Source organism: Pleurodeles waltl, chromosome 4_1, assembly GCF_031143425.1.
Source record: "Pleurodeles waltl isolate 20211129_DDA chromosome 4_1, aPleWal1.hap1.20221129, whole genome shotgun sequence".
Lineage (NCBI taxonomy): Eukaryota > Metazoa > Chordata > Amphibia > Caudata > Salamandridae > Pleurodeles > Pleurodeles waltl.
This window is the reverse complement of record NC_090442.1, coordinates 917,538,804-917,556,046: the sequence shown is the minus strand read 5'-3', so window position 1 is coordinate 917,556,046 and position 17,243 is coordinate 917,538,804. Positions and strand designations below refer to the sequence as shown.

At 45.0% G+C, this 17,243-nt stretch overlaps 1 protein-coding gene across 1 annotated transcript in view; it reads left to right on the top strand.

Moving 5' to 3' along the window:
• NAPEPLD (N-acyl phosphatidylethanolamine phospholipase D) overlaps nt 1-16,956 on the top strand; it is an 84,435-nt gene extending 67,479 nt beyond the window's left edge. Inside the window, exons 4-5 of the mRNA XM_069229686.1 lie at nt 9,069-9,183; nt 14,887-16,956. Coding sequence (XP_069085787.1) covers nt 9,069-9,183; nt 14,887-15,111 — 340 coding nt within the window. The 3' untranslated portion in view covers nt 15,112-16,956. The remainder of the gene's footprint in view (nt 1-9,068; nt 9,184-14,886) is intronic.
• Nucleotides 16,957-17,243: the final 287 nt, after the last annotated feature.

The following is a 17,243-nucleotide window of genomic DNA, read 5'->3' as shown; positions in this document are numbered from 1 at the left end:
CAGTGCTGAAAGAGAGTGCTTCACAATGTGTGAGCGGAACAGTTTGAAAAATAGCCTTCATTTGGGACCGATAGATGATAGCTAGTCCGCCACCTCTTCTGTCTGGTCTGTTCACCCTTTGTGTTGGGTATGCTGGTGGTTCCGCGGAGATTATATCTGGGCCTGAAGACTGGTCTGTCCAGGTTTCTGTAATAAACATGATATCTAAGGCATATGTTTCTATGAAGTCAGTGTCTTCTTATTTGTGTTTGACAAGGGATCTAGAATTGACTAGGGCACAGCACAATTTTTTTTAATCTTAATGGTCTGGGTAGCGCAGTGCAAGGGACTTATCGATGGTTTACCAGTCCTATCCGTAGCCCCCTTGTCTGTGTGATAATAACAGTCCTGACATGAGAGAATAGAGGGGGTAGAGCAGGTAGTTAAATCAAAAGGTGTTCAGTGTACATTTTTACCTATGGTATTAAAAGCTGTAAGTTCCTTCCTGGTGTAACTGGGTCTATGTGTAGGTTCTGGGCCAAAACTGCCATGGCTACCGGTGATTGGCGTTATCCGTGCGCAGACAGGCTTGCCTTTGGGATCCAGCCCTTTGAATATGGGGCCCGCACCACCAAGGAGCCAGGCACCTCCTAAAATCTGCGAGAGCATGCTGCTACAAGGAAATAAAAATGAACTAAGAGTGAAGCTACTCATGAGCTGCATGGACATGCTGTAAGCTTGTTGAAATAGCCTGCCATGGGGTGATAGGTGTATCCGGGGGCAGTGCTGAGTGCTAGTCCGTGCTGGGGGGTGGAGGGGTCGCGTCATTTCCTTCAATTAACGCCTTGCTGGTAAGTGTGCCAAAAATGAAAACTGTGCTGTATGCACCCAGGGTTGGCAGGTATTGCTGGCAGTGTAATACTTGCGTGTGTCTGTGGGGGCTAAGGGGGTGGGGTGGTTGGGGATGATGGCATACTCCCTAATAATGGTTACCAAAATTCAGTGTGTTAACCAAACACTTCGAAAGAATTATGGTCAGAGGCTGAGATTTGCACAGTGGGTGATTTATTTGCAGGAAGGGTTTATATTACCTTTGAGCCAGTGTGAGACCAATGGGACTTAGTTGCTGGCCAATTCACAGTAGACTCTGCGCTGATTAAAGCAGTAAGGGTCACTTGGCAGGATCACACCACTAGACTCCCACAATGTTTAATGGGTCTAATACATAGACATAAACCGTCGAGACACATCTGCAAATTCCTTGACGTGGCATTGATAATTACAAATGGGGTGGAAAGCACTAAAAGCTCCAGGAATCTGTACATGACTGCAGGATGTGGTGAGGTGGTATCATGCTTTGCTGACTCTCTGTAGAAGGAACAACAAGGGACAATCAGAGGACTCATGGGAACAGCATTATTAGCACTGGAAGGCAAAAGCGATGCGCGACAACCCTGAGATAGAGTAAGGACTGTAGAAGTTCATGGCAAAATATTACTTGTTATAGCTGTTTAGGGCATTCTATACGTAAGTTGAATGTTGTGTCTCTCTCTCTCTCACACACACACACATTGATAGTTATTGGTTGCAAAGCGAGAGGGGTAATTTCAAAGGTATAGTAAGGGCGGGTATGTCACCATAAGGAGCCAACGCCTTGGGGAAGAAGGTGCTCACGATCAATGAACAGATGCGGACACTGACAACCCCAAAGTAGTGGAGTGACTGGCAAATTGGGGCTCCTCATCCTTCCTCTGGGAATCCCTCCCTCCCCCCTAGATCAACCAGAGGCTCATAAGAGAAATGGTGCACTCAGTCCTTACTGATGGGGAGGTCGGTAAGCAGCCTTCACTGCAGGACGAAGAATATCACGAAGCAACTCAAATGGCAGAAAGCGACGGGATGCTGAGGGGAGTGCATGAAAAACTACCTGGTCGACAGGTGTGAGCCATACAGCACTCCCAGATACGGCATAGACAATAGCTACGGATCACAAACAGCCAGGAAGGAACATACTGATGCTACTCTCACGGGGTATAGTAGGCCACCCGCCAAAAACCTCTATTGGGCGATTGCCTTTGTTTCACCTGCAATAACAAAAATAATGGGAAAATACACTAAGAAAAAAGACTTGGCCGACCCGGGTGAATCCCAGGAGACACACATGCGACTGGATGAGAGAGAGCAAATTCCCACAGGTCTAGGACGCAATGATCATCAAAGCAAGACACTGGATACAGTCCTGCAATCTATCAGGGCCTCTCTGGAGGTACTGGAATTGAAAATAGACATTGTCGCAGCAGAGATAGGCCTTCTGAGAGATCACCACTGATGCCTGGCTGAAAGGGTTACAGCTACGAAGCAGTCTCTGGATACGGTCACCCCAGATCTCAAGACAGTGACCACTCGCATGTCCCAGTTAGACGCCAGGGTCAAAGAACTAGAAAATAGGGCCAGGAGGAATAACATACAAATTATATGACTGCCAGAAATAATTGAATTCCCAAGTAGGGATATTGTGGCCTACCTGGAGAAATGGCTTAGTGAGAAGGTAGCACCAGAAGGCCTGTTCTCGTATTCTGCCCCGGAGCTCGCCCACCTCGTAGCAGCGCACCCACCTTTGCCTGGATCATCTCCACGCCCAGTATTTGCTAAACTGCTTTAATACCGAGATTGGGACCACATTTTAACCCAAGCCGAGAACAAAGAGACCTATTTGTTCAAAACCCAAGGGTTATGATCTTTCTTGACTTCACGAGGGAAGTTCAACAGAAAAGGACCTCATTCATAGCAGCTAAAAAAATGTCTACTGTCCCTGAACATACAATACGCTATGCTGTTCCCTGCCAAACTTCAAGTCATGCAAGGGGAGGAAGTGCAGTTTTTTTTTTTTTTTTACAACCCCCACCGTGCTCTGGGAATAGATAGATGGCCGACCCCGGGATGGGGAAACACTCAGGGACACCCGCCTGCAAATCACACAAAAGATCCCCTGGAAAACAAAATGGCCAGGCTGGCCCCCACCAGGTTCCAAGCCATGCAGGAACGACAGAGGGTGGTGAGAGCAGTGGCAGCAATAAGTGCGGCTGGGTCCGGCCCACTTTCGACAGGGGAAGGTGACAACTCTGGAGACTCGGACTTGGGACTGGCCTCTGTGTCCTTCCGGAACCCTACATCTTCATTGCCACTGATAACACCTGACATAACTGATCAGATCATATATTATATAAAAAAAAGTTCTGTCATTATGGTTGATGTGCTATGTAGCGCGGCACTACCTATTTGGTCAAGGGAAGCATCACAACAGGAATTTAACAAATGGGCCTGGGTGGGCTCCTGACATCCTGAGTTCTAGCTGGGAGGTGTGATGCGAGGCCAGGAAGCAGAGCGATTAGTAACTCCTCACCCCACCACCACCACTTCTATGCGGATGTTTACTGCACGAAAGTTTAATGATGTTTGGATAGGATGGGTGTTTCCTCTTGTCCTGTGGATAGAGAGTTTGTTTATGGTTTTTAGAACTTAAAGGTGGGCGCCCCCCCACTCACCCTGGGGCCCAACACTCCACACATCTGAGAGCCCATACCCAAGATCAGTGGCGAGCTCCTTCGCCCACCTCTCATGCATTTGAAATATGGCTGCCTCCTTAGCATACAATTTTATCAGCTGGAACATAAGGGCCCTCAGTCATATGGCCAAGAGATATAAGGTCCACACATATCTGAAAAGAGAGGTTCACTTTGCCATACTACGCGAGACGCACCTTACCACATCGGAAAGGGAGGCCCTACACAAAAGATGGTGAGGACAATAATATGCCACCACTTATTCTCCATTTGCCGGGGGGGTGCTAATATGAATCAGACCCGGAGACAAACACACCCTGTCACCAGGGATTACTCCTTCTACTCAGGGATGCATGATCTGCACATAAGATTAGACACCTTTTTGTGTTCCCCAGGGGTTCACGATACAGTCCCACATACAGAATACCTATGTAGGACAGTGTCAGATCACAACCCAATATTGTCACTACATTCAGTTAGAGAGAGACCATGTGTACCAGACTGGCACCTGCGGATAGAGGTGCTAGAAGACCAGATATTCCACCATTCTATAGGGGAATCCATAAGGCAGTACTTCACAGACAACTGGGTAACCGTGTCTTCCCCATTAATTGAATGGGATGATTTTAAGGTGTTCATAAAGGGATGCTACATCATAGAAACAGTAGGGGTAAGACGCACATTAATTACAGACCTTGACAAACCTGAAAGGGAACTAGGTGTAGCCAGACCAGAGAACCCAACCCTGAAGCAATAGCTACTCTATGCAAAAGAGGAAGTGGCAGTACACACAGAGAAACTCCTATGCTTTGACTACCAAGACTATATGACTAGGGCACACGTGAAAAGAGATAAGGTGGGATCCTTGCTGGCCTGGCTAGCTAATCCCTCATCTAGGGGCTCAAATATCCTGGAGGTGGACTTAAGATCAGGTGAGCGCCTATATACACATGGGGCCATAAATGAGTGATTTGCAGAGTATTACAAAGTACTCTATGCATCACCTAGTGACACAGACCCCCAAGAACTGGGTGTTTTTCCAACTCAGTGGCCCTCCTGACGATATCGCAAGAGGAAGCTGAGACACTTGGAGGGGTGGGAGAATAACAGAGTAAGAAGTGAGAGTTGCGGTTAAGGCCCTGGCACATAGAAAGGTTCCAGTGACAGACGGACTCCCAGTGGAGTTCTACGCGGTATGTATAGATGAACTGGTCCCTAGGGCTTCATGCGGAGGCCCAAGAGGAAGACCTGCCACCACTGGGGAAGCCATTGCAATCCCATTGCTAAAACCAAGATGCCCGCCACAAAACGTGCAGGCATAACACCCACTATCTATGCTTAATATAGACTATAAGATATTAAGCAGGATACTCGCCTCCAGATTCCTCCCAAACAAGACTGCCCTGATTCATGAGAATCACACCGGTTTCAACCCGGGGCGCAACACAGTTTATAACATCCAACGGCTGTGTGAGATCCGGGACAATGCCCACATGGATCACACATAGGTGGTAACAGTAGCAATTGATATAGAGAAAGCCTTTGACAGCCTCGGTGGGACTTCTTATATCGGGCGATGGAGAAGATGGGCCTAGGCACAGAATTTATTAAGTGGGTCATACTCCTATATTCTGCGCCCACAACCCGAGTTAGAACAAGAAGGCAGATATCGGAATCATACGAGGTGGGACGAGATAACAGATAAGTGTGCCCACTCTCCCCATTATTGTTCGCCATTGTGATGGAACCACTGGCCAGCAGGGCACAAGCAGGTTTGGCATACCAAGGATTAGCAATACAGCCATCTAGCCCTCTACGCTGATGACATGCTACTTTTCCTACACAAAGCAGATGCTGTGCTGTCAAAAGCGATTGCCCTCCTGGAGCTCTTTAGGGTCACATTGGGGCTCACATCAAAACTAGCGTAAGTCCAGCTGCTTTCCCCTAACTAGGGCGACTCCTCAGCCACAGAACTTATGGGACCTTAAATGGGAGAGGGAACATGCCTAAAATACCTAAGAGTCTGTATTTATCATGACCTTGCAGACCGATTGGAGGGAAATATCGGGGCTGCGACAAGAAGCCTTAAGGCCAATGTTGATTTTAGAAAACCCTACCATTGTCCGTTGCATGTCGAATCGCAATACTTAAAATGAATGCCCTCCTCAGATTATTGTACTTCTTCTCTACACTACACAAGTATCATCATACCTAAGCGGACATTTAGGGAACTAGACTCCCTGATTGCTAGGCTCAAATGGGGCACAGGCAGAAGGGTAGCATTAAGAGGAGTAGCAGCACCGGACATGGAGACGTACTATTTTGCGACTCCTCTCCAATGGTTTGCTCAGTGGCTATATCCTAGAGACCAGTACGGGAGTAATGGAACGAGGACAACACTGAATCTCCGGGCCCTCCAATGGATCCTTTTGGACCTTAGGTGCCCATTAGAGGGTGGCAATGATGAATTAGGAGTTGTCAGGCACTGCTGGAAGTGGACCCCCCAACGCTCCCAGACAGTATTGCCATATTCGCCTGACCTCCCATTGAGCAGTCAAGAGCAAATAGCATGGAGCCCCGCATTACAGAATATAACTGAATGGGCCACATATGGCGTTAAGCGGGTTGGCAACTTAAATAGAGATGGGGAATTGCTATCATTTGAAGCCCTTTTGGATACATACAATGTTCTTAGGGACCAGTTCATAGGACACAGGGCAGTGACGGCGACACTGAGATACCACTGGGGAAGGGGACCGGTAGAACCACCATCCTACAAAAGGTGCCAGATACTGTGCACCATATCTAAATATATATAATATAAAGCAATAAAACTGTCTCTATCAAGTTCTAGGCCATAACCTCCCCACACTGCTGGAAAAATGGGAAAGGGACATCACACATCCAATTACAGAAACCGATTGATCAAAATACTTCAGAACACATACACTATGCCCCGTAACGCACGGGGCCTACCTCACCCTGAGATCTATCACTAGACAATTTGGAGCTCAAGCAGTAGCCTGTCCAAGATGCAGAAAAGTAGCAGTCGAAATGTTTCATATGGGATGTGACTGCCCATCCCTGGAAGATTAGTGGAGGAGTACATTAATGAGGTTACGCTGTGGTCCATCCCGCATATTCCAATGGCCTGTCTGTTGGAGGGAGGATTCCCAAGCCCCCCCCAAAACGGAAAATGACGACCAGATTTATAGACCTAGCCTTGACGTTAGCAGAGAGAGAGAGATTACCATCAACTGGAATTTCGCCAGAGGGTCGAGACTGCGTAAATGGAGGGAGGAACTCATCAGATGGATAGGGTACAAGAGTGCTGTCCTGCTTAGGGAAGCTAGGCAAGGCAGGGGTTTAACAGAAAGGGTCCAAACCTGGTAACATTCAGTAGACTTTCTGACCGTCCTTGGGTCGGAGTCCACTCCCCCACCCCCAAACATCTGCACAAGGCAACACGAAATAAACTGCACCAATGAATCACCTACAATTTCTTAATGGGGGGGAAACAAATAGCAACCTGGGTGGATCTGTAAATAGTGGGATCGGAGAGGACCGCCAATCACAAGTGTAATGAGGACACAGAAAATGGGCATATGGGGCTGGGGTTGCAGACTGTTGTTGCTGTTGACTGGTACAGGGCAAACCTATGTACTAGCACTATGTCTCATACTCCTTGTTCGCAGAGACCACGCTAAGTACCATCGAGCTGTGATATGTGGACATACCTTTGTGGTGCAATGTGTTTAAACCCTGTTACCTGTGTTTGTTTTATTTGAAAATCAAATAAGATTTGTTAAAAAATATATATATATATTTGTGGATGAACGTGCTGTCATTTTCAATTCTGTGAACTCCTATGGAATGGTAGCAGTTAGTTACAATTATTGGCACACAGTGGCGAATAAAAATATGTTTTAACTTTTTTACACTTGTCTATTATATTTGATTCTAAAAGAAAATTAATGAAAAACAATGTAAAAAAAAAAAGTGTAGGAGATAGTTATTTTTCTGTAGTCTCTTTTTTTTCTCCTCCTCTGCGCTACTCTTTTCTGTATACGCAGGTTTTCAGAAACCTATTTGACTACTATTTCAGTCTGGTGGGCCTAATGTGAAGTGGATGGACTATGTGGAGTGGACAGGGAGGGATTTCCTTCCAGCAAACGTCTTACTCCTGATTCTCCCTAGTCTTCACACAGTCCATTATTCCTGGCTGTCATGACATTTCTGGTCTGACCTGGCAGCATCAGCCGGCCATACCTCCAGCCAGCCCTCCAACTCCAATTGAGTTCCTTTTGATTTTACTTTGCCTGGCTCCTGATAATCTCTGGTAAACCTAGGGGAGAGGTGTGAATAAAGGAGTTGGTAGTCATGCTCCCTGAATGGCCTGGCTGGGTGGCTTTTGATGCTGGACCCTGCTGTGTGTGGGCAGTCTATCTACAAGTCCCGACTATTAACACTGGCCTTTGGTGGGAATTGCAGGAAACCGGCTTCCAAGGGGCTGCTGAGATTGACTCAAGTCCTATCCCAGTGTGACCACCTCCTTTAAAGTAACAGTGTAGAGTATTCTTCAGACTATGTAAGAATATATGATAGATCCAGCTTCTTCTGTCTTGAAAGTCTATCCACCAATATTTAGTTTCCTATGGGATCTTGCACCCTTCAGCTTTTGTTTGCTACGGATACCTTGATGTTGCTTTTCTATATAACTGAAGAACGTTTAATTCAACAGTGTCATCCAGATTAACTCTAGTAAAATTGTGCAATTAAGAAGCAATATTATTTTGCCGAACATGTTTGAAGAACATCTAGATTTGATTTGAGCCTTGGCCTTTACTAATAGAAAATAGATATACAATTATTTATGTTTGGAGTCTGGCATGGCAAGTCCTGTGCATTTACAGGAAAATGTTACATTATTTGGCAGAATTTGAGCATGTTTTGAGAGATACCTAATGGAACGTGTGACAATGTTATGAAAATAAGTTAATGTAAAACATACTTTTGTTCTTTCCATAACTGTACCTCAGAGGGCCTCAAAATGACTGCTTAGAGATCAAAACATTTTTAGTCCTCTGTGGAGTCACTTGACAGCATGTAAGTGCCCCCAAGCTTTCAGATGTTTGTTTAAAACATTTTGAAAATGTGAGGGATGATGTAAAAAATGTTTTCTTCCTAAGAAATACACAATAATATAAGAATATACCATGCTCACTAATCACAGTAGGTTCATGTTTATGAGAATCCAAAGAGAGGTAGTTCTGTATTTTTTTTAATCCCTTTTAATGTTGCAACATAGTTGTCTTTGTATGGTGTTTAGAAAAACCAATGGCATGGAGGGGCGCTGGAAAGTGCTTTAGCAACTAAGTGTTGTCCTCACATTTGGGAAGTGTCTTTCAGGTAAAGGTAATACACAAATAAGAACACCCGCTGAAAATTATTCCAAGAACGCACGTGATACTGTTGAATGTGGACCGTCACGTATACATGTTAAATCATTTTGTACCTCTGTTTTAGGTGGTTCATGAAATATCAACACGTGGACCCAGAAGAAGCTGTAAGAATTCATATTGATGTTCAGGCAAAGAAATCTGTTGCTATCCACTGGGGAACATTTGCTTTAGCAAATGAGGTATGACAGGCATATTTTACGATTTTATTTAGTGTCCTTTTAATCTACAGCATTTTTAACACAGAAACCTTACTTGCAAAAACATTTTTAATACTGTGGGGGTTGGTGGATATTTATCTATGTAATCACAAAACTGTTTGAGAAGATGGTCTACAATTTCCACAGAGGTTAATTGAATCAATCTGTCAGTAGAGAATATTGAGCAATGTAGTGAAATTTTGTTGTACTTTTTTTCAACACGTTTCTCCTACTACTTCCTCAGAATACCAGTTTCTCCTTTCCCTCCAAAATTCCCTAATCTTCAAATTTTAGCCTTTTGATGGTGGCAGCACTAAATTCTAAGGAATGCGTTTAGCAGATATCCAAGTGCAGTGTAGGGTTCAGTTGAATAGCAATAGGGCTATTTTATTTTAAGAAGTTCCAAATGACAGTGTTTGATGTTATGAAGAGTGTTGCTGCTCTTAGAGAGCATATTTTGTTGTTTCTTTATAACTGTCCGTATTTGGCTATTTTCTCCTTCGGTCAGGTGTCTGTGTACTTTAAAAGATGCAAATTTACATTACTATTCATGTTCATGTGTAACCAAGTCCAACTTTTGGCAAAACCTTTAAAAAGCTTTTTGACCATAAGCCCTCCTTCTGACTTAAACTATTTTCAGCAGACCACCATGCCACTTGACTTGCTGAGATCCAGCGGACTCTCCGCAGTATCCCTGCTCTACTTGCAGTTCCATGCTGCTGTAGTAGGGAATTTGTGATGAAAGTGTTCCTGTCAACCTGTGAGGAGCGTTGTTGCTAAAAATGTAAAGTTGAACAGTCTGTCAGCTCATGATGGCCAACTCTGCATTTTTTGATCTGCATTACCGAACCCCCAACACATGGGATTATTTTAGTAGATCATAATATAAAACTGGCCTAACCCGCAGAGAGATTTCTCCTTTCTTGTGGGAGGAACTTAGCTGTGTTTTTCTGCATGGCATTCCCGTGCTTCACATGGTGGTCCAAGACATGGAGAATGAATAGACCAGTGGCCCTATAGCACCTGGGTCATCAGCACACTATTTCTGACGGCAGAGCCAGCTCATAACGGTTCCTCCCCACCCCCCAAACACACACTCCTCGAGTTGGAAGGCAGGCAGCTCATTTGTGATGGGAAACCCAACCCTTCAAGCTCTAAATGAGGCACTTTCAAGGTAATTGTTTACCAGTGGGCATGCATTGCCCCCCCCCTTACGCTAGATCTTAGCAGCCCACTCTCTGAGGGCTGGCAGACATGAAAATAATAGAAATAAGAAATGTATGGTGCATATTTATATACAGAAACAATTTACTTGAGCAGTGAAATTGTTCAAGTGTAGAGAATATATTAATCTATGACTGACTTCTATGAAATTGCATTTCTTTGCGAATTTGCCATACTTTTTAGTTTGGAAAATGTAGGAATAGTAAGTTGTACCCTGGGCCTGGAAACAAAACGTTATGCAGATGCGTGCTTGACATTACCTTAGGTAGTAGAGGTGATGAGTCTCAAGGAATGAGTCCTGACCTTCAGTGCCCTGCTGAGTGGAGCTTAACCCACATCCAACAGCAACAAGAATATCCAAGATGGCAGAGGGGGATACTGAAACCCCAGTTTAGCCATTCCATCAGGGACTGGGAAGCCGGCTGTGCCTACAGTGAGGCCTTTCATTCTCTGTCTATGTGGTGAAGCGGAGGTTGGACCTGAACTATAGTTGCTATAGTTGGCACTGATAGAGTGCATGTTGCCAGTCATTGGTGCTGGAAAGTTGAGAGGGTGAAAGCTCCTGAGAATGGAGTGGGAGAAGTGTCAGCTGGGAACTACCAAATTAGCTCTCTTACACAGAAATGCAGGATTTATGGCAGAACTTGATGTAATGCATTGAGTGACGGTGGAGTGGCTCTATGCGGAGTACATTTTTGTGCAAGTGATGGCAGTGGCCAGTGTCTCTTCCAATAATGCTGTGGAAGTAGAAACAAAACTGACTGAAGAGAGGTGCAAATTCTCCCCCAAAGTTTGCACACACATATTGAGCCCCACAAAATGACTGAGAACACAGGTGCCAACAGCCATATGCTGATGAGCGGGAAGACCATGCTGATTAATGTCATATCTGCAGAGATCTAATAAGCATATGGAGGGCATAATGTAGGACCTGAAATCTCATAAAGGAAAGACTGAATTAGGAGCGGACCAGCTGGAACTGCAAGTTGGCACAGCCGAGTCATGTCTGAAGAAGATCTGCTCACCCTCTGAGACGTAAGTGCCTGGATGGGTGTTTGATCACCCTCATATCTCGTTTGGAATCAAAAGTAGAATACCTGGAAAACACGTTGAGCGTACTGAATCAGTCCTGGATACTTTGTTTCTCTTAGATCTCACAATGTGCAAGTAACAGTATAGTTTCTAAATAATAAGGGTTGGAGGGCAATCCATTGTAATCAGTAGTTGTGACCTAAGTATTGCTGTTGACTAAGAGGAACCCAGTGGGCATGCTCTTAGTAGAACTGGCTTGTCTGGCCAACTGGAAATTTAAAAACTGAGCACTGATGAAAGAATGGAAACATGGACCTGAAAGGGCGAGTTTGTTTTCTCATAGTATTTAAGTGACCTGTCTGGGTGTGGGCTCTGTATTAATTTAAATAAATGCAAACCAACCATTAAATATTTCTTCCCTTTTCGAGGTGGTCATCTCATAGTAGGTCTGTAGGAAGCTGGCCGGGAGTGTGGTGAGCAACTATGGTGTTATCACCTTATACCAGGTCAAGGCATTCCCTTTTAGTGAGGTGTAGTCCGAGTCTATGAAGCTAGGCTCTCTAGAGGTAGCTGTGGATCAGCAGCCAAGACTTATTTAGGAGACATGCAAAGCTTATGCAGTACCACTGTAGTCCTACAGCACTTACACACATGAAATAACCCCACAGTGTTACAAAAGTAAAGGTACTTTATTATGGTAACACAGATACCAAAATACTATATAGGCAATACCTCAACTGGAGGTGAGTAAACACACTATTATATGTCAGGAATTAGCTTAGAATACAATAGAAAACAGGGAAAGCAATAAGCAATACTGAAGGCCTGGTAGGGGGAACCAAACAAGATACTAAGAAAGTGGTATGCGAAAGTCGCCCCCCAACCCTACCCAAGGAAATGGAATCGGTAGAGGGGAGCTGGAGGAAGCAGGAAACCCAAAAGGTAAGTACCAGAGTGCCCCCCCCCCCCCCAGGGACCAGGAGAAAAGAGGTAAGTATCTTGTTTTCCCCAAACCCACCAAAAGCGCTTCAGAGAAGGATATTGCAAGACCCAGACAAGATTGCAGAAAACCAAAGGTGGATCCTGGAAGAGGAAGACCTGGAAAGGAAGGGGACCAATTCCAGTTCACATTGGAGTTTCTGGTGGTGGCAGGAGCCACTACCCACCCATCTGTGAATGCAGTAACAGGTCGACGGTGGACGAAGACAGTCAGCAGCGTATCCCTGGAGCAGCTGAAGAGTTTCTGGAGTGATGCAGTACACGTCCCACACCAGAAGAAGGATTGCAGTTGGTCAGTGGTGTGGAACAACCACCAACATGCCCTGGCAAGGACAATTGTCGTGGAAGAAGAAATGTGGAGGTGCCGGGTAACAGCAAGGTCCAGTGGGACTCAAACCAGGGAGGAGAGTCCCGGCTGACCCTCAGCAGTGAGGAGAGTCACAGGAAGAGGAGGCAGCCCCCACAGGCAGCAAGCACAGGAGTTGGGGTGAGGCCGACGCCGCTGGAAAAGCAAGCAGAGATCTGAGCGTCGCAGGGAAGAGTGCTGGGGATACACAAAGCCTGAAGATCACTTGGAGGAGATGCCAACAAGCCTTGGTAACTGCAAGAGACTTTGTGCACCGGGGTACTGTCCTGCGTGGAGAGGCAAGGACTTACCATCTCCAAAGTTAAACAGCTGGAAAAGAGGACTACTCCAGACCACCACATGTGATGCAGGATCCACACAACTCTGGAGGAGAGGAGATCCACGCAGCTGAACATCATTGCAGTTGGTGCCTGCGGATGCAGGGGAGAGTGACTCCTTCACTCCAAGGGAGATTCCTTTTTGTGCAGGCTGAAGAATCATCGCCCTCGGAGTATGCACAGCCAGGGAAATGTTGCAGTTGCTGGAAGGAGCCAGAGAAACAGTGTTGCAGAGCAGAGTTGTTGCTGCAGATTGTAGGTTCCTGTGAAGTCCAGTTGCGGTTCCAGTGGCCCGAAGTAAACATTGCAGAGGAGTCCTGCTGGAGTCTTGCTCGTTGAATCTGAGGACTCACCCAAGAGGGAGACCTTAAATAGCCCTGGAAGGGGGATTGGACACCTAACAAGGTAACCACCTATCAGGAAGGGGCTGTGACGTCACCTTCCTGACCTGGCCCCTGAGATGCTCCCAGAGGCCTCTGCCCACCTTGGATTCAAGATGGGGGAATTGAGTGGCTACCTAGAGGAGCTCTGGGCACCAACCCTGGGGGTGGTGATGGACAGGGGAGTGTTTACTCCACTTTCCACTGTCGCGCCAGGGTTGGGACTGGAGGTCCCTGGACTGGTGCAGACTGGTTTATGCAAGGAGGGCACCAAATGTGCCCTTCAAAGCAGACCAGTGGCTTGGGGAGGCTACCCATCCCAAGCCATGTAACGCCTATTTCCAAAGGGAGAGGGTGTTGTCTCCCTCTCCCAAAGGAAATCCTTTGTTCTGCCTTCCTGGGCTTGAGCTGGGCAAGCAGCAGGAGGGCAGAAACCCATCTGAGGTGTGGCAGCAGCGTGGGCTTCCTGAAAACCCCCAGAAAGCTGGTAGGAGCAATGCTGGGGGTCCTCTAAGGAGCCCCCAGAGTGCATGAAATCATACAACCAAGACTGGTAACAGTATTGGGGTATGATTACGAAATGTTTGATACCAAACATGCCCAGGTTCGGAGTTACCATCATGTCGCTGGACACAGTGTCCTGTGTCCAGTACAGATGTAAAATGGCGTCCCTGCACTTACAAAGTCCAGGAAAATGGAGCTGAAATTTGTAGGGGCTCCTCTGCTCATGCAGGGGTGCCCTCACACACACCGGTACCTGCACCCTGTCCTCTTAGATAGGAGGGCCTAGCATGGGGGTGACTTACAGTGACCTGAAGTGAAAGGGTGCATACACCCTTTCATGCAGGCTGCCATTTCAGGCCTGCAGATACATTTTACATGGGCTGCCACAGGTGCATAGTACAGGCTGAAGCCCATGGAGAACCCCTGGTGCCCCGAAGTCCTGGCTACCTAGGTGCCATATACTAGGGACTTATATGGGGGTACCAATACGCTAAATGTGGGGTGTGTGAAGTCAAAGCAACCAAATTTAGAGGGAGAGAGCATAGTCACTGGGGTCCTGGTTAGCAGGATCCCAGTGAACACAGTCCATCATACTGACAGGCAAAAAAGTGGGGGTAACCATGCCAAAAAGAGGGTTCTTTCCTACAGTGTCACTCCTGATGAAGCTAGGATTGGCCACCAAAGTACGGGGTAACATTAGTCTGGTCTTTCCCGCGTCTTGGTAATGTTTCCCTAAGTTGCGTATATAAAGGTGCCAGAAAATGAGAAATGCTTGCGATGTACATCATTGTATGTAATGTGTTTCTAGTATACTCTTGTTCAAAGGATAGTTTGTTTTCTAATAAATCCTTTTATTTTTCAGTATTATTTGGATCCTCCAGTAAAATTGGAAGAAGCCCTTGTGCGATATGGATTACAATCTGAAGATTTCTTTGTCTTGAAGCATGGCGAATCAAAAGATTTACATTTTGATGAGGAGTGCTTTGAGAATAAACCCACCACATTTATGTCTACCCCGATGGATGTAGACAAAATGATTTGTGAAGTCCAGGAAGAAGAAAATAAAAAGTGTGTTTTAAATGATTAAGTAAAAAATGCGTATTCTTTCGAAAATTTTAACACGGAACTAAAACTAATGTATAGATTTGTTTCATGAAGATGCAAAATATCTTGTATACTTTAATGGTGAGAATATTTGATATACAAAGCAGTGGTCTTCCAACGCATTCCTTGGAAGAGCATTTTCATTGTAAAGCAAAATGTAGATGTTTATACATTTGTCTGCTTGTACAGTACTTGAACGATTTTTAAAGATTTGAACTGAAAACATCCCAAAGATATGTGCCTTTAAAGAAATGTAATACTTGAGATTGTCCTAAGAATGTACGGTATAGTTACCTCTGAAAATAGCAAACATTGAGTAAGGTTTCCTTCTGAGATATTAGGCTAGGTTTGTTTTGTGTGTAAGCATTGCAGGCCGTCTGTAAAAGCACACTAGTATTTAGCTGTTAATCTGTCAATCAAGTTCTGGGCATTTATGTTTCGAGGAATGACAAGCTTCATTAATTCTGTTGCTGCTTGGGATGGTGTAGTCAAGCCGATTACTCAGCTGTGGGTATGCATTTATAATGACTGATGGATGCCCAGCGATGCTTAAATTTTCCTTTTACTTCATCCTGACTTAGGCCACAAAGGTCATTTCTATGTTTTAAACTATAAACATTGAAAAAACTTTTTCATAATTTCCAGTACTCCTTGCACCCTGTCATGTGGGCATGTGTATTTGCACAATAAAAACTGGGAGAGCTGTTATGGTATCAATGTTTTTATAGTGTGCTAATCACTCGTGAGGGTATCCAGGTGTGTGAGGTCAGACCTGAGGGCTTATTCGAAAAGCTAGATCTTCTGCTTCTTGCAAAAGTCAAGAAGAGAGGACAAATCTCCAGTGTGTTGTGGGAGGTTGTTGCAGTCTTTAGGAGCCAGGTACGAGAAGGTGCAGCCCACTGCTCTGGTGTATGTGTGGGCGGTGTGTGCTACTGCGAGACAAGCAGAGCGGAGGTATCTGGAAGGTTGGTGGTAATGCGGCTGTTCAGGTAGGCAATGCCAGTGTTGCGGAGAGCTTTGTAGGGATGGGTGAGGAGTTGAAAGTGTGCATGCTTGTGTATCAGGAGCCAGTGGATTTCCCTAAGATGTGGTGTGATGTCGGCTTGGCATGGGTGGTTGAAGACTAGTCTGGCTGCTGCGTTTTGGATGGTCCGCAGTCTTCTTGTGAGTTGGCTGGATGTCCCTGCATACAGGAGCTTTCCATATTCTAGTCTGTTGATGATGAGCCCCACTATTCACCAGTACTCTACAGGATTTTGTTTTTTTATGCATGAACTTGGGTATCTGGCTGAGTAAAATTCAAGTAACATCTGATACATCTGCTAACCAGTCTTTTTTTTTTTTTTTATTAAACTGCCACCTGCAGATTAGTGCGCAGTCTGTCATATTTTAGTTTGTAGGGTCAACCCATCCTTAACAGTTTCAAAAGATGATTATAAATAAGCATTGCACCAAGTGACCTTGGAGTTTGTAGTATGGTGAGATATTTGGTCGACAGCCTTATCAATTATAGTATTTAATGTTTCTTGAAAAAAAGAGCTACAGTGAACAGCTCCCCAATACATCGTATGTATTTCTCTGCTTGTTTCTAGTAAATATTGGGCACTTTCCTGTGTTGAAAACATATCCTGTACAAAGTAAAATTTCTATGTTTTGCAAAGGAAATGTAGTGGAGTGTGATCCGATGTTTTATTGATTAGGGTTTTACTACAGCAAGACAGCTATATGGGTTACACAGAATATCAGTTATTAATTATTGTAAAAAAAAGAATGACCATTGCGTGTCTGAAGAATGTAACTGCATTCATTAAACATTTTAACTAAGGTTTCTGGAATGATTTCTTTAAAATACATTTCAACTTACTGCATTGTTAACTTCTAATACTAATGAGATTTCCTGATCCATATGTGCTTTGTTGTTCTAGTAGTTAAATGTTTGCCTTGCTGATTTATGTAAATCATGCTAATAGATACATTTCAGACTCTTGCATCTCTGACCATCTTTTCATGTGTTTGTCCCAATTGAGTATTAAGACTTTTGTGTGTAGCTTTCAGATCGTAATCATTTTGAACACAGACATGACTATAATGTGCATCCATTTTTAAATATAAAAC